The sequence below is a fragment of the Ambystoma mexicanum genome, chromosome 13 (assembly GCF_040938575.1).
Source record: "Ambystoma mexicanum isolate Mex_15411 chromosome 13, UKY_AmexF1_1, whole genome shotgun sequence".
NCBI lineage: Eukaryota > Metazoa > Chordata > Amphibia > Caudata > Ambystomatidae > Ambystoma > Ambystoma mexicanum.
Window position 1 is genome coordinate 86,954,313 of NC_090938.1, and position 17,709 is coordinate 86,972,021.

The following is a 17,709-nucleotide window of genomic DNA, read 5'->3' on the forward strand; positions in this document are numbered from 1 at the left end:
GCAACCCCAGACATGTGTTGGCCTTTTTGGAGCTCGTCAGTGAGGCACACATTAGCTTTCTGCAGTGGAGCGAGCAAGAGACCTACATCTGGGCTGACCCTTCTCACAAAGGGAGATAAAATATAAACAAAAGAAATGGCAGCTTGCTGTGTATGCCCCGATGTGGGTGCTGCGCTTGCTCTGCCTAGAGACCCAAGCTAAACCTCACTGATATTCCCAATCTGGTTGAAATATGTCTGGGGTTTCCTGTGGTCTCGTTCAGAGTAGATGTGACCCAGCAGTTTGAGGTGGACTGCTCATTTTGTGGTGGGTTTTCCCTTTTTTAAAATCATGACAGACTGAAAAAGAAAATGTTTGGAGGTTAGCCCAGCCACAACCATTTAGTTGTCATTCATTTAGTACCTTCCATCCCTGTTTTTGTACCATCCATCACTCCTCTTTGGTGCTCCTACTATTTTTGTCATACGGAAGGTCTCTGCTATTCAAGGTGGACAGGACACATCTCCAGAATAGTACTTATAGCAAATGTCCTTGACACCTTAAGGTGGACAGCCCTTGTGAAGTGATAGACAAATCCTTAATGAACATCTTGAACTTTGCAGAGCCCATGGTACCCTGATTGACATTAAGAATAACACTAATTGAGCAAATGATGTTGATATGGCATAGGCTAACGTCGATGTCTTCAGAAGGAGCATCAAGAAACTCCCTTATGACCTGACGCTCTTGACATCACATCTGACCCTAGAGATTGTCCCTTCACAAGACAAAGGGCCTCATTCCAAGTCCGGCGGTAGCCGGGTCGGAAAAACCAGCAGTTTGCTGCCGGACTTGGGATGAATTATCGCCTCTGTGATTGCCAGAATCACCGGGGCATTACAAGCCCGGTGACCCGGTAATTCTGGAGGCGGAATTCCGTAAATCCCCATTCCCATGGAATCCCATAGGACCTAACAGCAATCTAATTCCCATGTTTTAGATGCATGCTTTATCAAACAAAGGATAGGCACATTCTTGCATGCTTTTGTAGGTGCTGAAGGTAACCAGAGATTTATAATATCCCTCATGTCCTTACAAGACAATCTGAGGAGTATCCATATCAGATATACTAGTCACATGCAAACAAATTGACAAGATACTGTAATTGTTGAAATAATTAAGTATATTAATTGGATATTCGATGAAATGTGATGATGGTTAGTATTGATGAATAATTATTTGGATGAATGTAAAAAAAAAATGAATTAACTGACTTCAACCAATTGATAAGGTACAAGAAAAGTCAAAAATAAGCATTAACTAGTTAAAGAAAGAAAACTATGTGGGACATTTGATAATGGTTACAATTTATGAATAAATAAGTGGTCTATCTAATTATATTGAGAAGTATTTTATCTTTTATTTTATTTTCCCACCAATTGAAGTAAAATAATACATTTCAATCACCATACAAAATAGATAAGTCTCTTAATTAATGATTGTTTTGATAACGTTTTGTGCATTGGCACGCACTATTCTTCAGTTCTATGATGTTTGTTCATCAAAATTTGCTCAAGGCCCATTTGTTCGCAATTTTGTTTTAACAAATTTCCTCGCAAGAACAATGCAACCCTCCGCAACACCCCAACATCCCCCACCACAATTAAATACCTAAAACCAATCCCCCATATAAATGTGTTTAAATTTGTAAACAAGTGGGCCTCGAACAAATGGGCCTGCAAACAAATGGGAAATAACACAAGATTTCTTTTTATGATTCTCCAATTGGGCAATTGAATCAGGATGCCCGTGTGGTATGCTATGCAGCAACCTTAAATATTATTTTAGAGAGCAGCGCACTGGATACTTACCTATCTTGCTTATATTTTTGCACAATATTTTCTTTGTGTTAATACTTAGTTTCTATGCGATAGTACAGATAAAGGCCCTCATTACGACCCTGGCGGAAAGCAACTGGCCTGACCGCCATAGCGTAAATAGCGTTTCCGCCATGGCACGACAGAGCAAAGTGCGGCTAATTCTGACCCATCGGGCACGAGCACTACGCCTTGGCGGAAGTGCAAAGTCCGCGATGGCGGAAATGTCCCCAAAACACCCCTCACCGCCGTCGTACTGCGACCTAGGTGCAATTCCGCCACCGGACATAGCGGTCACCGTAATGAGCGGCAATCGGAAAATACGGTGACCGTAAATATACGGAAACGGAAGCAAAAACATGGTCCCGGAACGGGAAACAGCACGCCGTACACCTATAAAATCAGAACATTCACACAACCATTAAAAACACTACCCTGAGAGACATCCCAACCGGTCATCCACCCTAGTGAAACCAAAACAATGGGAAAAGTAGCGAAAAAAGCGTGCGACCGCAAGCGGCAGGTCCACTTCTCACGTGAGGAACTCACGGTGCTCACAGAGACCCTCCAGGAGAATGCTGCCGTCGTCTTCTCGACGCAAATGACCAGGACGGCACTTGCGAACAAGAAGGCCATATGGGCCCTGGTGGCACAGCGGGTAAGTGCGGTGGGGACCGCACCCCGCAACCCACAGCAATGCAGAAAGCGATGGGACGACTTGCGGATACGCGTACGGAGCATACTATCCGCCAACCGTAACATTGCCACAGCTACCGGGGGAGGATCGGAATCACCCATCAAGCTGACCCCCTGGGAAGAAATCTGTGCCTCCACCATTGGAATGGAGACCATAGAGGGAGTCGGAGGGATGGAGAAAGGAGTGCAGACATCCAAAGAATCAGGTAGGTGGCCCAAATAAAACTATGCTAAAACCACAATGTCCAATCATGTGAAGTACCATGTGTCCACATAGTGCAACAGAAACACATGTCCAGGAGAACGTCCACTCACATTTGCCTGATAGCGGACATTAAAAGTCAAATTAAATAAATAAATAATTAAAATTCCTAAAAACACCCTCTACACGTGCAGCAGGCACCCCCTAACTGCAGGCTGCAATACAACTGCACCCTCAATCCACACAAAAATGAAACCACCTCCAGGGCCCTGAGCCAAATCACCCTCAGGTACCACCCCAATGCATGTGATACATTACCATTCCAATTTCCACAGACCCATTAATAACGCTCGCCCTCCTTTACTCCACCACAGGGTCCGATTCAAACGACGAGCTCCAGGACACCCCTACCAGCACACCTGCAAAGAGGGCCAAGACCAACGGCCAAAGACCCTCCACCTCAGCTGCACGCATCAAGACACGGCAGCAGCACAAATCAAGTGGCAGCACACAGGAGGGGACTTCAACAGGCACCCCAGCAGCCAGCATGGCCACAACACCACCACCACCACAGGCCCCCCCAATGGATGCCACAGAAGGCACTGCTTCTGGTGGCAGCAGCACCATAGGTGACACTGCATTAATGGCAGCATGCTCCGACACAGAAAACGGTGATGTCGATGTACGATCCATCCATGACCTGTCTCAATCCCCCTGTTTGTTTCATCCCGTACAACATGAGGATACCACGCAGGGGCACTCACAAGACGACGACTGGCCATCCCCCACAAGCCCTGTGTCAAGGCAACATGAGGTGATCAGCCCCTCTGTGACACCACCGCAAATGTCCATGGCCCAGCAGAGGCAACAGTCCCTCGACCAGGTGATCGTGCAACAGCAGCAACTGGCCACGCTCCTCAAGGACCATGCTGATGAATGTGGGGGTACCAAGGCAGCCATAGAAACATGTACAGAGACACTAAGGGCAGAAATGGAGAGAAGCACCGAGAGCCTGAGAGAACAAATGGAGAGAAGCACCGAGAGCCTGAGAGTACAAATGGAGAGAAGCACAGAGAGCCTGAGGGGGGAACTGCATGCGACGTCCAAAGACGTATGTGCTGAACTTGCCGCTGTGCGCCGTGTGCTCACTGAGGTCTCACAAACCCTTAGGGACATGCATGGACGTGAGCAGGCAGAGACATCATCCGTTGCAAGTTCCGTCCAGGGCAGCCCCCAACGTAGATCTGGGAGGAACCTGCGCTCCACAGGCAGGGGTGCCCCTGATACCCGGAGAGGGGGTTTGCAATAGCGTCTGCCCACTGACAATGAGCATCCTTGGACACTGGTGTTCGGGGGGGAGGTAGGAGGGTGGAGGGGGTGTGTTGGGCTTACTTGGGTGGCGGGTCGATGGGGTGTGTAACACAATTTCACATTTGCTATAAACATTTCACAATCATCCAATGAGATGTGTGGACATTGATCTTTGTGTACGAGGCCATCATAGGCGTACAGTTCATATTGTGCATGTTCCAGACACACACAGTGCCACAACTCCCGTGTCCATGTATCAACCACCAGGCGTGAGTGCTAGAAGCATGAATCTATGATAATCTGACAAATTTCACGGGCCTCCTGTGCCTCGCGGACTCCTTCAGGTTCTGCCACATCCCCACCCACATCATGACCATATTCTGGTGCTTGCAGTTCTGCGTCAGGGGGCATGGGCACATTTCTACGTATGCACATGTTGTGTAGCATGACACATGCCATGACCATCTTAGCAACCTTCTCATGGCGGTAGAGGAGTGCCCCGCCAGACCTGTAGGCCGAATGCCTGTTCTATGACTACACGGGTACGTGAGTGGGCATGGTTGTAGTCCTCCTCATGCTGGTCCTGTGGGTTCCGGAGTGGTGTAAGGAGCCATCTCTTCAGTGGATACCCGGCATCACCTGTATGTGGACAATAAAGGATGTTTGAGGAATGACATTGAGGAATGACATTGCTACGTAAGCACCCCCCCTTTCCTGGCAGGTCATTGCCGCATCACATACCCCACATTATCATGCATGAAAAGAGACTCACCGAGTAGCCAGGATCTGTTCCCTGCATGTCGCTCCATGTAGCGTGGTATTGTAGAGTTCCGTAAGACCATGGAATCATGGGTTGATCCAGGAAATCGGGCACAACAATGTGTGATGATCCGGTTTGAGTCACACACCATTTGTACATTAAGAGAATGATATTGTTTTCGGTTGCGGTACTGGGCCTCCATGGCATGTGGGACAACCAATTCCACATGGGTGCAGTCGATGGCACCAATGCAACCCGGTATGCCGACAAGTGCATGGAATCCCACTTTTGTGTTCGTAATTTCCTGCTCCGAGCGTGGTAGAGAGATGTAGTCGTCTGCGTGCTTCAGGAGGGCATCGAGCACTTGCAATAGTGTCCGTGACAAGAGTGGCTGTGAAATGCCATGCAACTGTCCGACTGTGTGCTGGTAGGTGCCTGTGGCCAGGAAGTGGAGTACAGACACCACCTTCAGTAGGGGTGGATGGCGGTTGGGCTATCTATCATGCTGATAAGGTCAGCGTGTGTCATGTCCACAATGGCGGTTATGGTGTCCCGGTCCAAACGGTAGAGGGTGTGGATCTGCTCATCAGTGAGGTTGAACGGATGTGCTCGGAGGCGTGGGATTGCGGGCTGCCTGCGTGGTGGTAGTGGCGGTGCTGGTGGGCCTTGCTGGCCCTGCCTTGCCCTCCTTCTCCTCCTGCGTCTCCTCTGTGCGGCCGGTCGTTGTAGTAGTTGGTGTTCGTCTTCTTCTTGAAGTTGGAGTACTTGCAGTGCTATCAGGTCCCCCAGGGCCAACATCGCAAGTCCTGCCGGTAGCATTTTGGAGTGGGTGTGGTTGTGGGAGGGGGTTGGGTGTGCAATTTATGTGTTTCCAAGCTGTATAGCCTCCACCTGTGGTGATTCATTCAACCTGTGCAAGCTGCAATCCCCTTTGGGCGAGCACGTCCCGCACACAACGCTGCTAATCGACGCATGGCATCTTGCTATTAATATCATGTATTTCATCCCGATGGCAGTGAGATCTTGCTTCATATGTTGAATCTGCTATGCTCCCATTGTTTCACATACTATCTTTGCAGTCGGGAACATACTTGTGAAGGGTCCCTGGAATGTAGTACTCGATTAACGGTGGACCCTCATGCAGCGCTGTACCGCGGTTCACCGACGGGCGGGGCGTCCCATTTGTGAGTGTAGCCAGTTGCCATTTTCACACACTGCCGCACTAAATGGATGGATTTGTGATTTCAAGCGGTCACAGATGCCTTTCCGACGTGATGTTGCAAATGAGGAATTCGAAGGACAGCGCTTTCGGTTTCCAGCTAGCGGCGAGGAGACGCCCACAGGTCTGACTGCAGATAGAAAGTTCTATTGTTTAATGTCCTTGGGACAGGGGCCATGCCGAGAATGCAATGATTGATATGAATAGTATGGGATGCGCAATAGCGTAGTGGAGGATAAGGCAGGACGTTCCCAAATACATGTTACTTCACAACACTAGAATTCCGGCCTGGAGCACAGAGGATTTTGCAGACTGCATTTAGCACAGATTCAATGGAAATTTCTAATGTGATGTGAGTAAATAATCAGGCGTTTTTATACCGGGATGAGGGAATGATGTATGGATGCATGGACAGATGATTTAATAGAGAGTCTGCCATGTACATGGCTTTTTGGCATCTATCTACTTCCTCTGCGCTATGTGATGCAGGGCTGCCATAGTGGGACCATCGTCTATCTGCCCTTGTTGAACCCTCCCTGTCTCGACACGCCTTTAAACACTTGTGTCTATGCACGTTACTAATCCCATCTAATGGATTCTGTTTTAACAGACGCATGCACACAAACACTCGTTTGTAATAGTGTTTTCACCTCGATTTATATGGTTATGATTCGCAAGTGATTATTGGGTGCGAATAATCCTTTTGAGTGGGCTAGCATGCATATGGCTGTGGATTTAGTGTGATCTTTGAAGTGAGTAATTCAAATGGAGTTCAGATGCCCATACTATTCTTTTTCGTTTCATTTGGGTGACAGGTATCTCCTCCCCTTTTGCCGCTGCCATCTGTATGCCACTCCTGCAGATGGCTTTTACTCCCGACACCTGCTGCTTCGTGTTAATCAGTGGAGCACCATTACGATCTTATGGGACGATCGCCAATGGCCCACATGCCCTTACGCAGTACTAGTGGCTAGGAGCAACATTTCGAGCTTTCAGCTGGACTAGTGCCTACCTAATGGGACGGCCCTGCGGTTCTAGGCGCTTCCATGTTGCCTTTTTGACCGTGGATGTAGCCCCTGTGTACCATGGAGGAACAGGGCGTCACACAAGAAGAAGCTGGTCATTTATTGCGGATGCAGCCCACAATTATGAGATATGATTTGGAGTTCATGACCTAATAGCTGTATGGCCCGGGTGATTTTGTTGTGCATTAAATTTTGATCATGATATTGACCTTGTAGCGTTATTCTTTGCAAGTAATGTAGCATATTCCTATTTGGGGAGCGATGTATTGTGAGGAGATCTGCTTTGGGTTCGACCTTCTGAGCATAGTTGCGTGGTACTGTACTGGGCGCGTTTGCCTACGAAGGCCAGTAAGGTCAGGGATAGGGGCTGCCATTATGACTGTTTTAATGATGTCATGCTCATGGGAGGGGGATTGGCTTTTGTGTAACAGATGCCGGTCAGCCAGGTGGATTGGTGGAATGATGTGATTTTCAGAATATGGCTGGTCACAGGTGCCTGTGTTTGCGTGCGTTTCTTTGAGGGAGACTGAGGTCATGTCCATTGGAATGGCTTCTGTATTCGTGCCATCTGTGCCCTGCTGCTCCCATTGGCCCCTCTTGAGATGTGCCTGGCTGCTCAGTCACTCTGCCAACTTGTGTGGTACATGCTTATGCTGCTGGTTGGTTTGTTTACTGGCCCGAGTACAGGGCTGGTGCAGTCTCACTCAGGATACTGCTTTGTATGTTGCCTTGCACTGGTGTCAAGCGATGGGGGGCCTGTTTTTGTTTGTCTCAGTTTTCAGTTCATGTTGCTGTACTTGGAGCTTCACATGCCTGTGCTGCATCAGTACGGCAATGGTGCCATGACTAATATGGATGGCCACTCACAAGGCACTTGGAGCCCCTACATTCATTTGTTCGTTGGCATGCATGGGTGACTTGTACATTTCACTGGTTGCATTGTGTGACTTCATTGCACCTACGAGGAGTTGTGCAATGTGGCCAGGGAGTGGTGTACAGGCACTCAGTAAGGCCTTTTACGGTTGGTTTGCGATGCCGTACTTCTCGCCATGGCGGAATGGTACTTTCCGCCATGCTTGATGGCGTTAGGTACATGTCCGCTAGGGTCAGAATTCCCGTACCGTTGCGCCATGGTGGTAATTACGGTTTCGCAGTGCGCGCGTGCGCGTACTTGGTGCAGTTAGCGTTGGCGTTCACTACGGTGTCGCTAATGGCATCGTACTTTACGGTGACGGGTCATAATCGCAACGGGCGGTATTCGATGGCGGTATTGCATTTCCGCCATCGTTTTTCGATTTCCGCCAGGGTCGTAATGAGGGCCAAAGACTTAATAAAGTAATAATTTAAAAAATGAAGAAAGCAAAACACGAGACAGCTGTTTTATTAGTTGCCCCTTTGTGCCCCTTCCCAAGACATGGGGCCTCATTACGACCCTGGCGATAGGGGGTTAACGGGTCCAGTAGAGCTGCTGGCCCTGTTAACCTCTTACCGCCTGATTATGAGGTTCACTCGCGGGACCCGGTAGGGTCAACTAGTTAGACCAGGCGACCTTAACGGGTCCTGTGAGCAGACCAGGATTCAAACAACCGGCCCAATATTGACGGGCCCATTGTTTGCATCCTCCCCATTCCCATTGATCCCAATGGGGGCTCGAATGGGAATGGGGATGTACCGGGTCCGGGTTCCCTGAATGGGGAAATACCAGGCTCTACAAGGTCGGAATGGTCCGGTATTTCCGCATTCAGGGAACACGGACCCAGTACCTGGAATGGGGATAGCCATGCCGCAAATAGCGGCATGGCAACCTCCATGGCCATAATGAGGCCCATACTATTCAGTCATGCTTAAAAATGCACCTAAGTTTTTGAGGTGTACATTTCATTGTATAATTTCTCAGTATATATTTTGCAACAAGAGAGATGAACACTTACAGTGACATGTCCTTCTCCTTGTTCTAGGGAAACGGATTTGCCTGGGAGATGGCTTAGCTCGGATGGAGCTCTTTATATACATTACCACCATCCTGCAGAACTTTAACCTTAAACCTACTTGCGATCCAAAGGACATCGACATTAAGCCGAGATTGAGTGGTTTGGTGAACATACCAGCAATTTATGAACTCCAAGCACTTCTTCGATAGCAACCTTCTGAGTATCTGACACCGCAAAGAAGAAAATCACATCCTCAAATGAAGTTGGAAGAACGTATATGTCATAACATTTCTTATTCTTCTTTGTAATATTGGAACATCTGACACCAGGACTGGCTTCTATCTCTTTTGATTTGTCATACTGTTCATGTGTGTCCCTTAACCATTGCAATACATTTTGCATTTTTCAATGCAAAATGTATTATGGTAGATTTTGCTTTCCTTGCATGCTATCAGGGAAAATAATCTCTCAAATCTTATTCAAACAACTGGAAGCATTTGATGTAGTCTAACAAATATGAATGCATAGTTGGAAATTGGGTACCAGCTAAATTTGTTGAAGCCCCTACATAAATTGAAAAATAAAAAGGCACCCTTCTCGTTTATGAAATCATGCCGAGACAAAATGGAAACCCACCCCGACAAAAAGCAACTTGGTGGTCTAGGAGTATCTTACAAACACTTGAGGATATTGGGGATTCATTGGAAAATAGGAGGTATCTTACAGAGTGGCTTGATACCTCCATCCCATCACACGCTGCTCATATACTAAGCACTGGCCAATGATAAAAGAAGAAATTGAGAGCCAAGCTGTCATACTCAGAAAGCAAGTTGATAAAAATGAACAAACTATAATGACATTTATTGAAATTGTATTGCCTTTAAAGATGCAAAGTATTTGTACATTAATCACGGTTTGAGTGTTTGGGTTTTGTCATCTGTATGTGTTAATCTCAACCTTTGTTATCCTCTCGCCTCCTACTCTGTAGGTGGCACTCACTGTTTTCACTTCCTTTGTAAAATAGAGCTTATGGTATACATATTGGTGGTCGGGTACTTACTGTAGTATCAATGTGTTTAATTTTCCATGCTGTAATTATTTGTGCTGGTGAAGCCAATAATAAGATTGTACAATGGATTCACATATTTTGCCTGCAATGAAAAACATAATAAAATATCAATACATTGATTGATGATAGTTATCATGTGAGAAGCGACAAGTTCCTTCCTTGAGACCTTTTTTCATCCATGAAGTAACCTACCCATTTTTTAACTATAAAAGGATGCAACATTGCTTTAGCAGCAAAGTTCCAGAAAAGGTCGTTTATCCAGCCTGATAGGCCTTTTTTGGGTTCTTTTGTATAAATGATGGGCTAAAGTCTGTGGGGATGTGGCACGAGGACTGAATAATTCTAGACCACAAATGTCTGAGGTTGGAATTTTAAAAGGGAGCAATTAGTCAGCAGAATGTTTTAGCATGATATACGCCCTCATCAATTCGATATTCGAGGACCATAGGTGACCTCTCCATCACTTATACCACTGCAATAAAAAATCAACTCTGGAAGGACAAGCTCTTGGTGCACCTTCACCCAATCCTTTTCTTAGGCAAGTATTGCGTGCCCTACTATGGCGTGAAAAATACACTACATGCTCCATCTGTAACAACTACAGATTCTAACTTGATGCCTCTGACAATGGGGGTCATTATGACCCTGGCGGTAGCCGTGCCCACCGGAGTCATGAATTTACCGGCACCCAGCAATGGGGATTTACCGGGGCAATACAGCCCCGGCAGACCTGGTAAATCCCCATTGCCGGATGCCGGTAATTATTACTCCCCATTCCCATTTGAGTCCCTTGGACTCAATGGGAATGGGCAGGCCAGATGCACCGGCACCATTCATGAATCTGTTGAGATGCATCTGTCGAGGTCTGCTCGCGGGGGCCCGGTCGTCCGCCAGGTCAGCCCTAGCGGGTGGAAAGGCACCTGCGAGCAGAACTCGTAGTTTGCCGGTTCAGTAACAACAGTGCCGGTAGCTTACTGGCACCATTGTCAACAGACCGGAAGACTTGTAATGAGGCCCAATGACAATAAACCAAACCACATTCAAAAACCAACCATAAGAAAATAAGCCATAGTCATGTGTCATCTCTGATGTCAGTTGATGACGCCTTCTCTGATGTCAGTTGATGCCTATGTATAGTGAAGGCCCTCACAGATACCTGACATAGCTTATATTATGCTACCACATAAATGCTTTGTTCTTAATGACACCTTCAGTCATATAAGGTGCATCTGCAACAGGCTCTTATGAATTACTCTTAGCAAACCATACACCTGTTTCCACTTCCCCTTCATATCTTCCTCAATATACTTTGTCTTGAAGGTGCCCTGATCCCTATGCGATGGAAGGCACATTGGCCTTTCTGTATTTGACAACATGTTGGCCTTCTTAGCCTGAAGGCAATTGACCATCCAGGCCTTGCTGTTGGTTATCCCTACTTGCTTGAATACATAGGCCCTCCTAGGCTAGGAGACAAAACACCTGCACTTCCTTAAAGTTCCTGTCCCTTTTATGCTCCTTCTTTACTAAGGGCACTAGTGGGACTGGGTACTGTCAGGTTTTTATATGTCTATGTAATGTGCACTATCTGCAGGAGCATGCAACAATGTGCATAATGTATTTCTGATTGTATGTTTGCTAAAACATGGGAAATTAGCTCAGGATTTTGCCTCGGACGCTTTGGCTATGACAATATCAGACTTTGTATTACCTAAGCACACCAAATCTTAGAGCAGTTGTCATGCCAACAAATCGGGTTCTTTATTGTATATGCAAAATGTACCAGGCCATAGAATGTCTGCATGCAAGAGAATAAAAGTAATGTACCACCTAGATGTGACTATTGTAATCATAGGAAAAAGAAGAAATAAGATAAATGCATGTAATTTCACATTTACACATTTTACATTGAGAGAAAGCACACTATATTTTTCAGGGTATTCAGCCATATTTGCCATTTACTGTTTCTGGACAGATGATGAAATGGGAAATATATTCACGGTCAGTTCAGTGACGCAGACACACTTTGATGCCCCTCTTCACACATTCACTCCCACAACAAATATTTATCTTTTCTTTTAGCAAGACTATTTATACATCAGCATTTGGCAGGAGACAAGCAGTTGGCCTCAGCAGCCACAATAGAAAAACCTTAGCACCTCTGTGAAATCTATCCTTTCGCATTAGAAACAAAATGCATTGAAAACAGATTAGCACCTGCCGACTGAGACCAGGCTTATCCTAATTACCTTGTTTGATCACATTTGCAATTAACTAATACTCACCAGCGGATTCAGCTTGCATGGGAAATGCTTTTGGTCAAAATGGCTATCTTTCACCCATTGTCAGATGCCAGCTCAGTCTTGAATTGCGCAGGCCTTCCCTCCTTTCTCCAGACTGACTCAACACAGCTATCCTTGCAGCCTTCTTTCGATCTTGGCTTTCTCTCCTTCTCTGCTCGCCTCTGATCTTTTTTTTTACCCCTTCTCAGCTCTTTTTAAGTCTTTCCTTAGCTTCCAGCCCCCTTTTCCTACACAATCCATATCATTTTACCACCTTTCCTGCCTCCTTCCATGATGTCATCAATCAATCAAACACCTCCCTTATTTTGCCAATACCCAGTAACTTTCCAAAACAATTCCTGCTTCTAAACAGTCACCTTTGTACAGAGTTGGTTCTCCAACCTGGATGACACATGCAACATTTTTTATTCCAGCATCCTCCGTTGTTTCCGGAATGAACAAAAGGCTATTCTTGCAAATGTATTTTCCTGTCTCATTGTGCTCTACTACACTGCAGAACAACTTTTAATTTGTGCACTTATTTTCTCTAATCCAACGTTGTGGTGCAGGTTCATGCACCCCCAGCCTGTATCTGGGCTATGGCCTGAATCCAATATTCATTACTAATAGTTTAGTTTGTTAAGATTAGTGGATTAATATTAGTCAGGTTAAGTGTTAGTCCCTACACTACACTACAGTGTACATTGTTAAACCCCAAATCACCCCTTCTTTGGTTTGTGATGATTCTCCTCAGTGTCTCACATCAGCGCCAAGACACACACCTAGGCTGCAACACCAGCAACCTTTGTCCACTGGCATATACCTTCTATAGGAGTCTGAGGTGCTGCTAAACTTTTACACTTTTGCATAGTTGAAGTTCACTCTACTTATTCCTACAGTCCATGACTTTCGCTGTCTGCTTTGCTCCTGGACACTTGTAAGCCCCCTGAGTGACAACTATATTCATTTGCATTAAGTGTTGCCCCTGTCACTTTTTGTCATTGTCTGCATAGATCAAGAGATGCATGGATTCCCTGCACACTTTGAGGTGGAAGTTCAATCACGGTGAACATAGCCAAACCTTTGATTTATGGTAAAAATAACTGCACTGCTAGATGAATATACCTGACTTCTAACACATTGATGTAGAGGGACTTCCCAGGCATTCACAAAGAACTATCACTGACAAATCCAGCAGCTGAGATCCTTATCCATCTATCCATCAAAGAGGAATGCCAGTGGCTTCTGAGGGAATAGACTGTGTGGTTGTGGATGTTCACCAAAGCTGTTCTTACAGACCACTTGGGTGGTCCTGATAATGCCTCTCATGTACCCTATCAAAAGGTCCCACTCACTCCACAGAGACAAATGCAGCAAGCAACCGCATGCACCCCCTTGCATCCTGAACTTTGAAGATACAAGAATCATCAGCCCTAGAAAATTCCAAGGCTGTAGCTCTGTGCTTCCTTAGTTGCTGTTCTTCCCCACACATCCTTCTGCGCTACTGTGTGCCCAACAGGGCCACTATACTCTTGGCACACAAGCCACTGCGAGAAGTGGGAAATGGAAAAAAGTATGAATCCATAATCTGTGGTTTTCAAGACTTCCCAAGGGAGAAAAGGAATGACAGCAGTGAAAACATGTTCTCTCTACACCGTAATTACCCAGAGCTCTACCCTGTTGAGTGCTACATCTTTAGATTTCTTCATCTCTGCTCAGTACTGGTTACTGTTTTACCAATTTTTCTCTTCTGGTTTGAGCCACTCTCCTTTGCCAGGAACTCAAATCAAATCTTCAACTTTATGTATAGTAGGTGGGCTGAGAAAGTTCCTGTCCCTGATTTAATTGAAAACAAGGGATAGACTTCTGCTTCCTGAATTATCTTTTTCATAAAATCAACTAACTTTTCCTTAAACATACACTAAATAACTAACTGACCACTAAGTAAATATATTAATGACTGTGTCCTTTTCCTGGGCTTCTATCGAATTTGCAAAGTTAGGTCTCTGTTAGCAGGCTCTCTTAAGCCTGGGGTAATATCACTGAGCTGCTGCTTCTTGTTCCAAGCACTCCATCTGATAGCCCTGTAACTCAGTAGCGCCAACCTGCGGGTGAGGAACCAGTGCCAGAAACTCAATCCTGCACGTCGCCTCAAACCTTCTTTATCGTGTGAATCTGCGAAGACTGTGGCCCGGGCTGTGTCGCAGGAGTATGTAGTGTACAGACTTAAAGTAGCTTCGTGCTGATGATCAATGTCAACCTCTCCCTGGAATTTTTCAGGTGTGTGGCTCAGCGAGCAGAGGTTGGAAGCCACTGACTGCTTCAGAAGGTAAAATAAAGTTGAAATGCAAACTGAACCGTGCACAGTGCCACGAGTCCTAGGGGAGTGTGTACATCTCTAATCTCACAAAGTTGGACCCAGAGTGATGTGGAGGGCATCATGTTGAATCAGGCCAGTAGCCTAGACAGAGAATCCCAAAACAGACCAACCTAAACATAAAACACAAACAGTTCTTTCCTGTACTCCTTTGCACTCACAGCATTTCTATGTGTCTGCAAAACCAACATAGCACTTCCCACAGATAGGGTTCAAAGTACCTACGACATCAGGTACCAACGCCTATCCATTGCACTTTAAGCATATGCTTTCTGGAAATACTCGTGAGGACCCAACTGAATTCCTGGAAGCTTGACAGGGTCGCTTGGAAAATCCCAGATGAGATGTTTGCGTTTGGTGAGAAGGATGCTTCTGTAGTTGGAATGTTTTCTACTCTCACTGAGGGAGGGAAATCCATGCCCTACTACACATCGCAGACTGCACTGAACAACAGTCACCAAGGTAAGGAAAGGCGTGTGCCATGCCTCTGCAAAGGGAGGTCACCACCACCGTGGCCTTCCTTAAATCACTTGAGGGGCCGACGTAAAGGCACATTGTAGTACTGGAAACTGGTAACAAGACATTCCTACTTGAAAACAAAGGTACATGGAAATTGTGTGCATAGGGACATGAAAGGGTGAATCCTACACATGTAAGGAGACATGTTAATCTTGCAAACCCAAGGCCTGTACAAACTGGAAATGCATCACAACTCATCCAGAGAAGTTTAATTAGGAATCTATTGCCAGTATGAGGACGTGGTTAGGACAATAGGGGCCTCATTACGAGTTTGGAGGTAGCCATGCCCTTTATAAGGACATGGTTGCCTCCAAACTTGGGTTTGAGTCCGTGGTCCCTGATTGGGGAAATACCGGGCCATTCCGACTTTGGAGGGCCCGGTATTTCCCCATTCAGGGAACCCAGACCCGGACCATCCCCATTCCCATTTGAGTCCCCTTAGGGCTCAATGGGAATGGGTAGCATGCTAACAATAGGCCTGTTAATGACAGGCCCGTTGTTAGCATGCTGGTCCCCTCCCGGGACCCGCAAAGGACGTCTGGTTTTACCAGACGTCCAGAGTGGGTCCCATGAGGTAACCTTGTAATGAGGCGGTACGGGGTTAACAGCGCCGTCTTTTACCGGCACCGTTAACCCCTTACAGGCTCACTTGTAATGAGGCCCTAGGTCTTTCCTGCCCCACATTCCCTTACATAGCAACTGAGAGATCTCTTCTAAGAGGAGTGGCCTTGGAGGGGGCTTGAGAATGGAGGGGGTAGCTGCATAGCAATAGAAGGTGCTAGTCCTTGGTTACAATCGGAAGGCCCAGGGGCCTCGTGGTATGGCCACTATTCATTGTAATGACGGCGTATCATGCTCCAAAAAGGAGAGTGAAGACAAGAATATATGAAAGAGGATTTTCAGCTAGGTGCATGCAAGGTTTTGGAGGATAGATATATCATCTTCCATGCTGGTGTTGTGTCTGCTGGCCCTGACCAGATCCCCATCTCGTCGGAGAGAAGACACTTTAGTGACAGTGTCCGGCCACAGAAGATGAGGTGGAGGGTACATGCAGTCCTAGGGATTGTGCAGTTACCCTAGAGGCATTGACTTATTTTTATGACTTTTGTCTGTTGGACTGTCACATATCAAACAGCATGTCAATATCTTCACATGCACATTCTGGGAGAACTTCACCCTCCTAATCCACCAGGGACATTGTCCAACAGCCTCTGTCTTCATGGACCTTGCCACGTTATCTGTGATGACCCGGCAACCTGAAGAATCTACTTTGAGATCTCCATTCCAATATGCAACAGATGCAGCAGGACAGGAGTGTGTGCATGTCTAGAGGCAGGTGTTCTGTCACCTCACTGGATGCATCCCAAAGGGAACCAGAATATGGACTACATTGCATGTGGCTTTGCTTGTACACAGTTACAGGCAGCTTGAACCAAACACTTTCCTGCTCCATCAAGCCAATTGTTCTATACGCCTTGTCAGGGGAGGGTAATAGGAATGCCTTGGGACCGGGCACCCTCTGGGGTTGGGTGTGATGACAAGAACATCGGGTTATTGGGTGCTGCTTGGCCTGAGGGTATGAAGTGGGTCTATTCCATAAGGCCAACATGGATCCAATGAGTGTCAGCACACCACTGACAAGATGTGTGAATGTACATAAATAGTGCAACATATACTCTGACACTACTTTAATGTATACAATGTTGATGATACAAATATGTCTTCCCTGGTGGGTAATAAGTCTAAAAACCTGAAATTAATAATATTGGGCCTCATTACGAGTATGGTGGTAAACCCACTGAATAAATGCCACTGGGAAAGTGTTGCTACCACACAAGTGTCCGACAAAACTTATAATTTGGTGGTGCAGCAAAAACAGTGGTAATTTAGCGGGATTACCGCCATTTTTTATCCCAACATCAAACTTGTATGTTTCAATGTGAAATAAAAGCAAGAGCATTTCTATGCTCTGGTATCCGGTGTGTTTGGTGCATGGGAAATACCCGTGTAGGGAAGGAATGTACACCCATTGGTCATTGAATATGTTGAGGGATATTAATAAGCTGCAGCTTTATAAAAGCTAGACATACGCCTACCACAATTTAGATCGCTTTAAGGCTGGCCTACTTATTCAATGTTATATTATCTAGCATGATGCTTGCAACATTATAAGATTCTAGCATGTACATAAAAACGCTTTACTGCGAATCTCAGGGGTAGTTATGATATATATATATATATACATATATATATATATATATATATCTTGACAAAAGCCTGTTGTAGCAAGTACATGTAGCCTGGTGGACTGTACTCCCAGAGCAGCCAAAGAATAAAATGTTCTTCAGCGAATTCAAGAAAGCAGCACAGCAAAATCCAATTAGCACTTACATTTTATTAGCAATGTGCTGAAAGGGAAAATCATGGAACAGGACGACGCGTTTCGCTGTGTTCTGACCGCTCGA

At 46.0% G+C, this 17,709-nt stretch overlaps 1 protein-coding gene across 2 annotated transcripts in view; it reads left to right on the plus strand.

Moving 5' to 3' along the window:
* LOC138520910 (cytochrome P450 2A5-like) overlaps positions 1–17,709 on the plus strand; it is a 327,470-nt gene that overhangs the window by 307,138 nt on the left and 2,623 nt on the right. Inside the window, exon 9 of one of the 2 annotated variants that reach the window (XM_069633337.1) lies at positions 9,028–10,188. The exons of the other annotated variant lie outside the window; for it this stretch is intronic. Within the exon in view, the coding sequence (XP_069489438.1) occupies positions 9,028–9,209 (182 nt within the window). The 3' untranslated portion in view covers positions 9,210–10,188. Of the gene's footprint in view, positions 1–9,027; positions 10,189–17,709 lie in introns of those variants that run through there. 2 annotated transcript variants of the gene reach the window in all.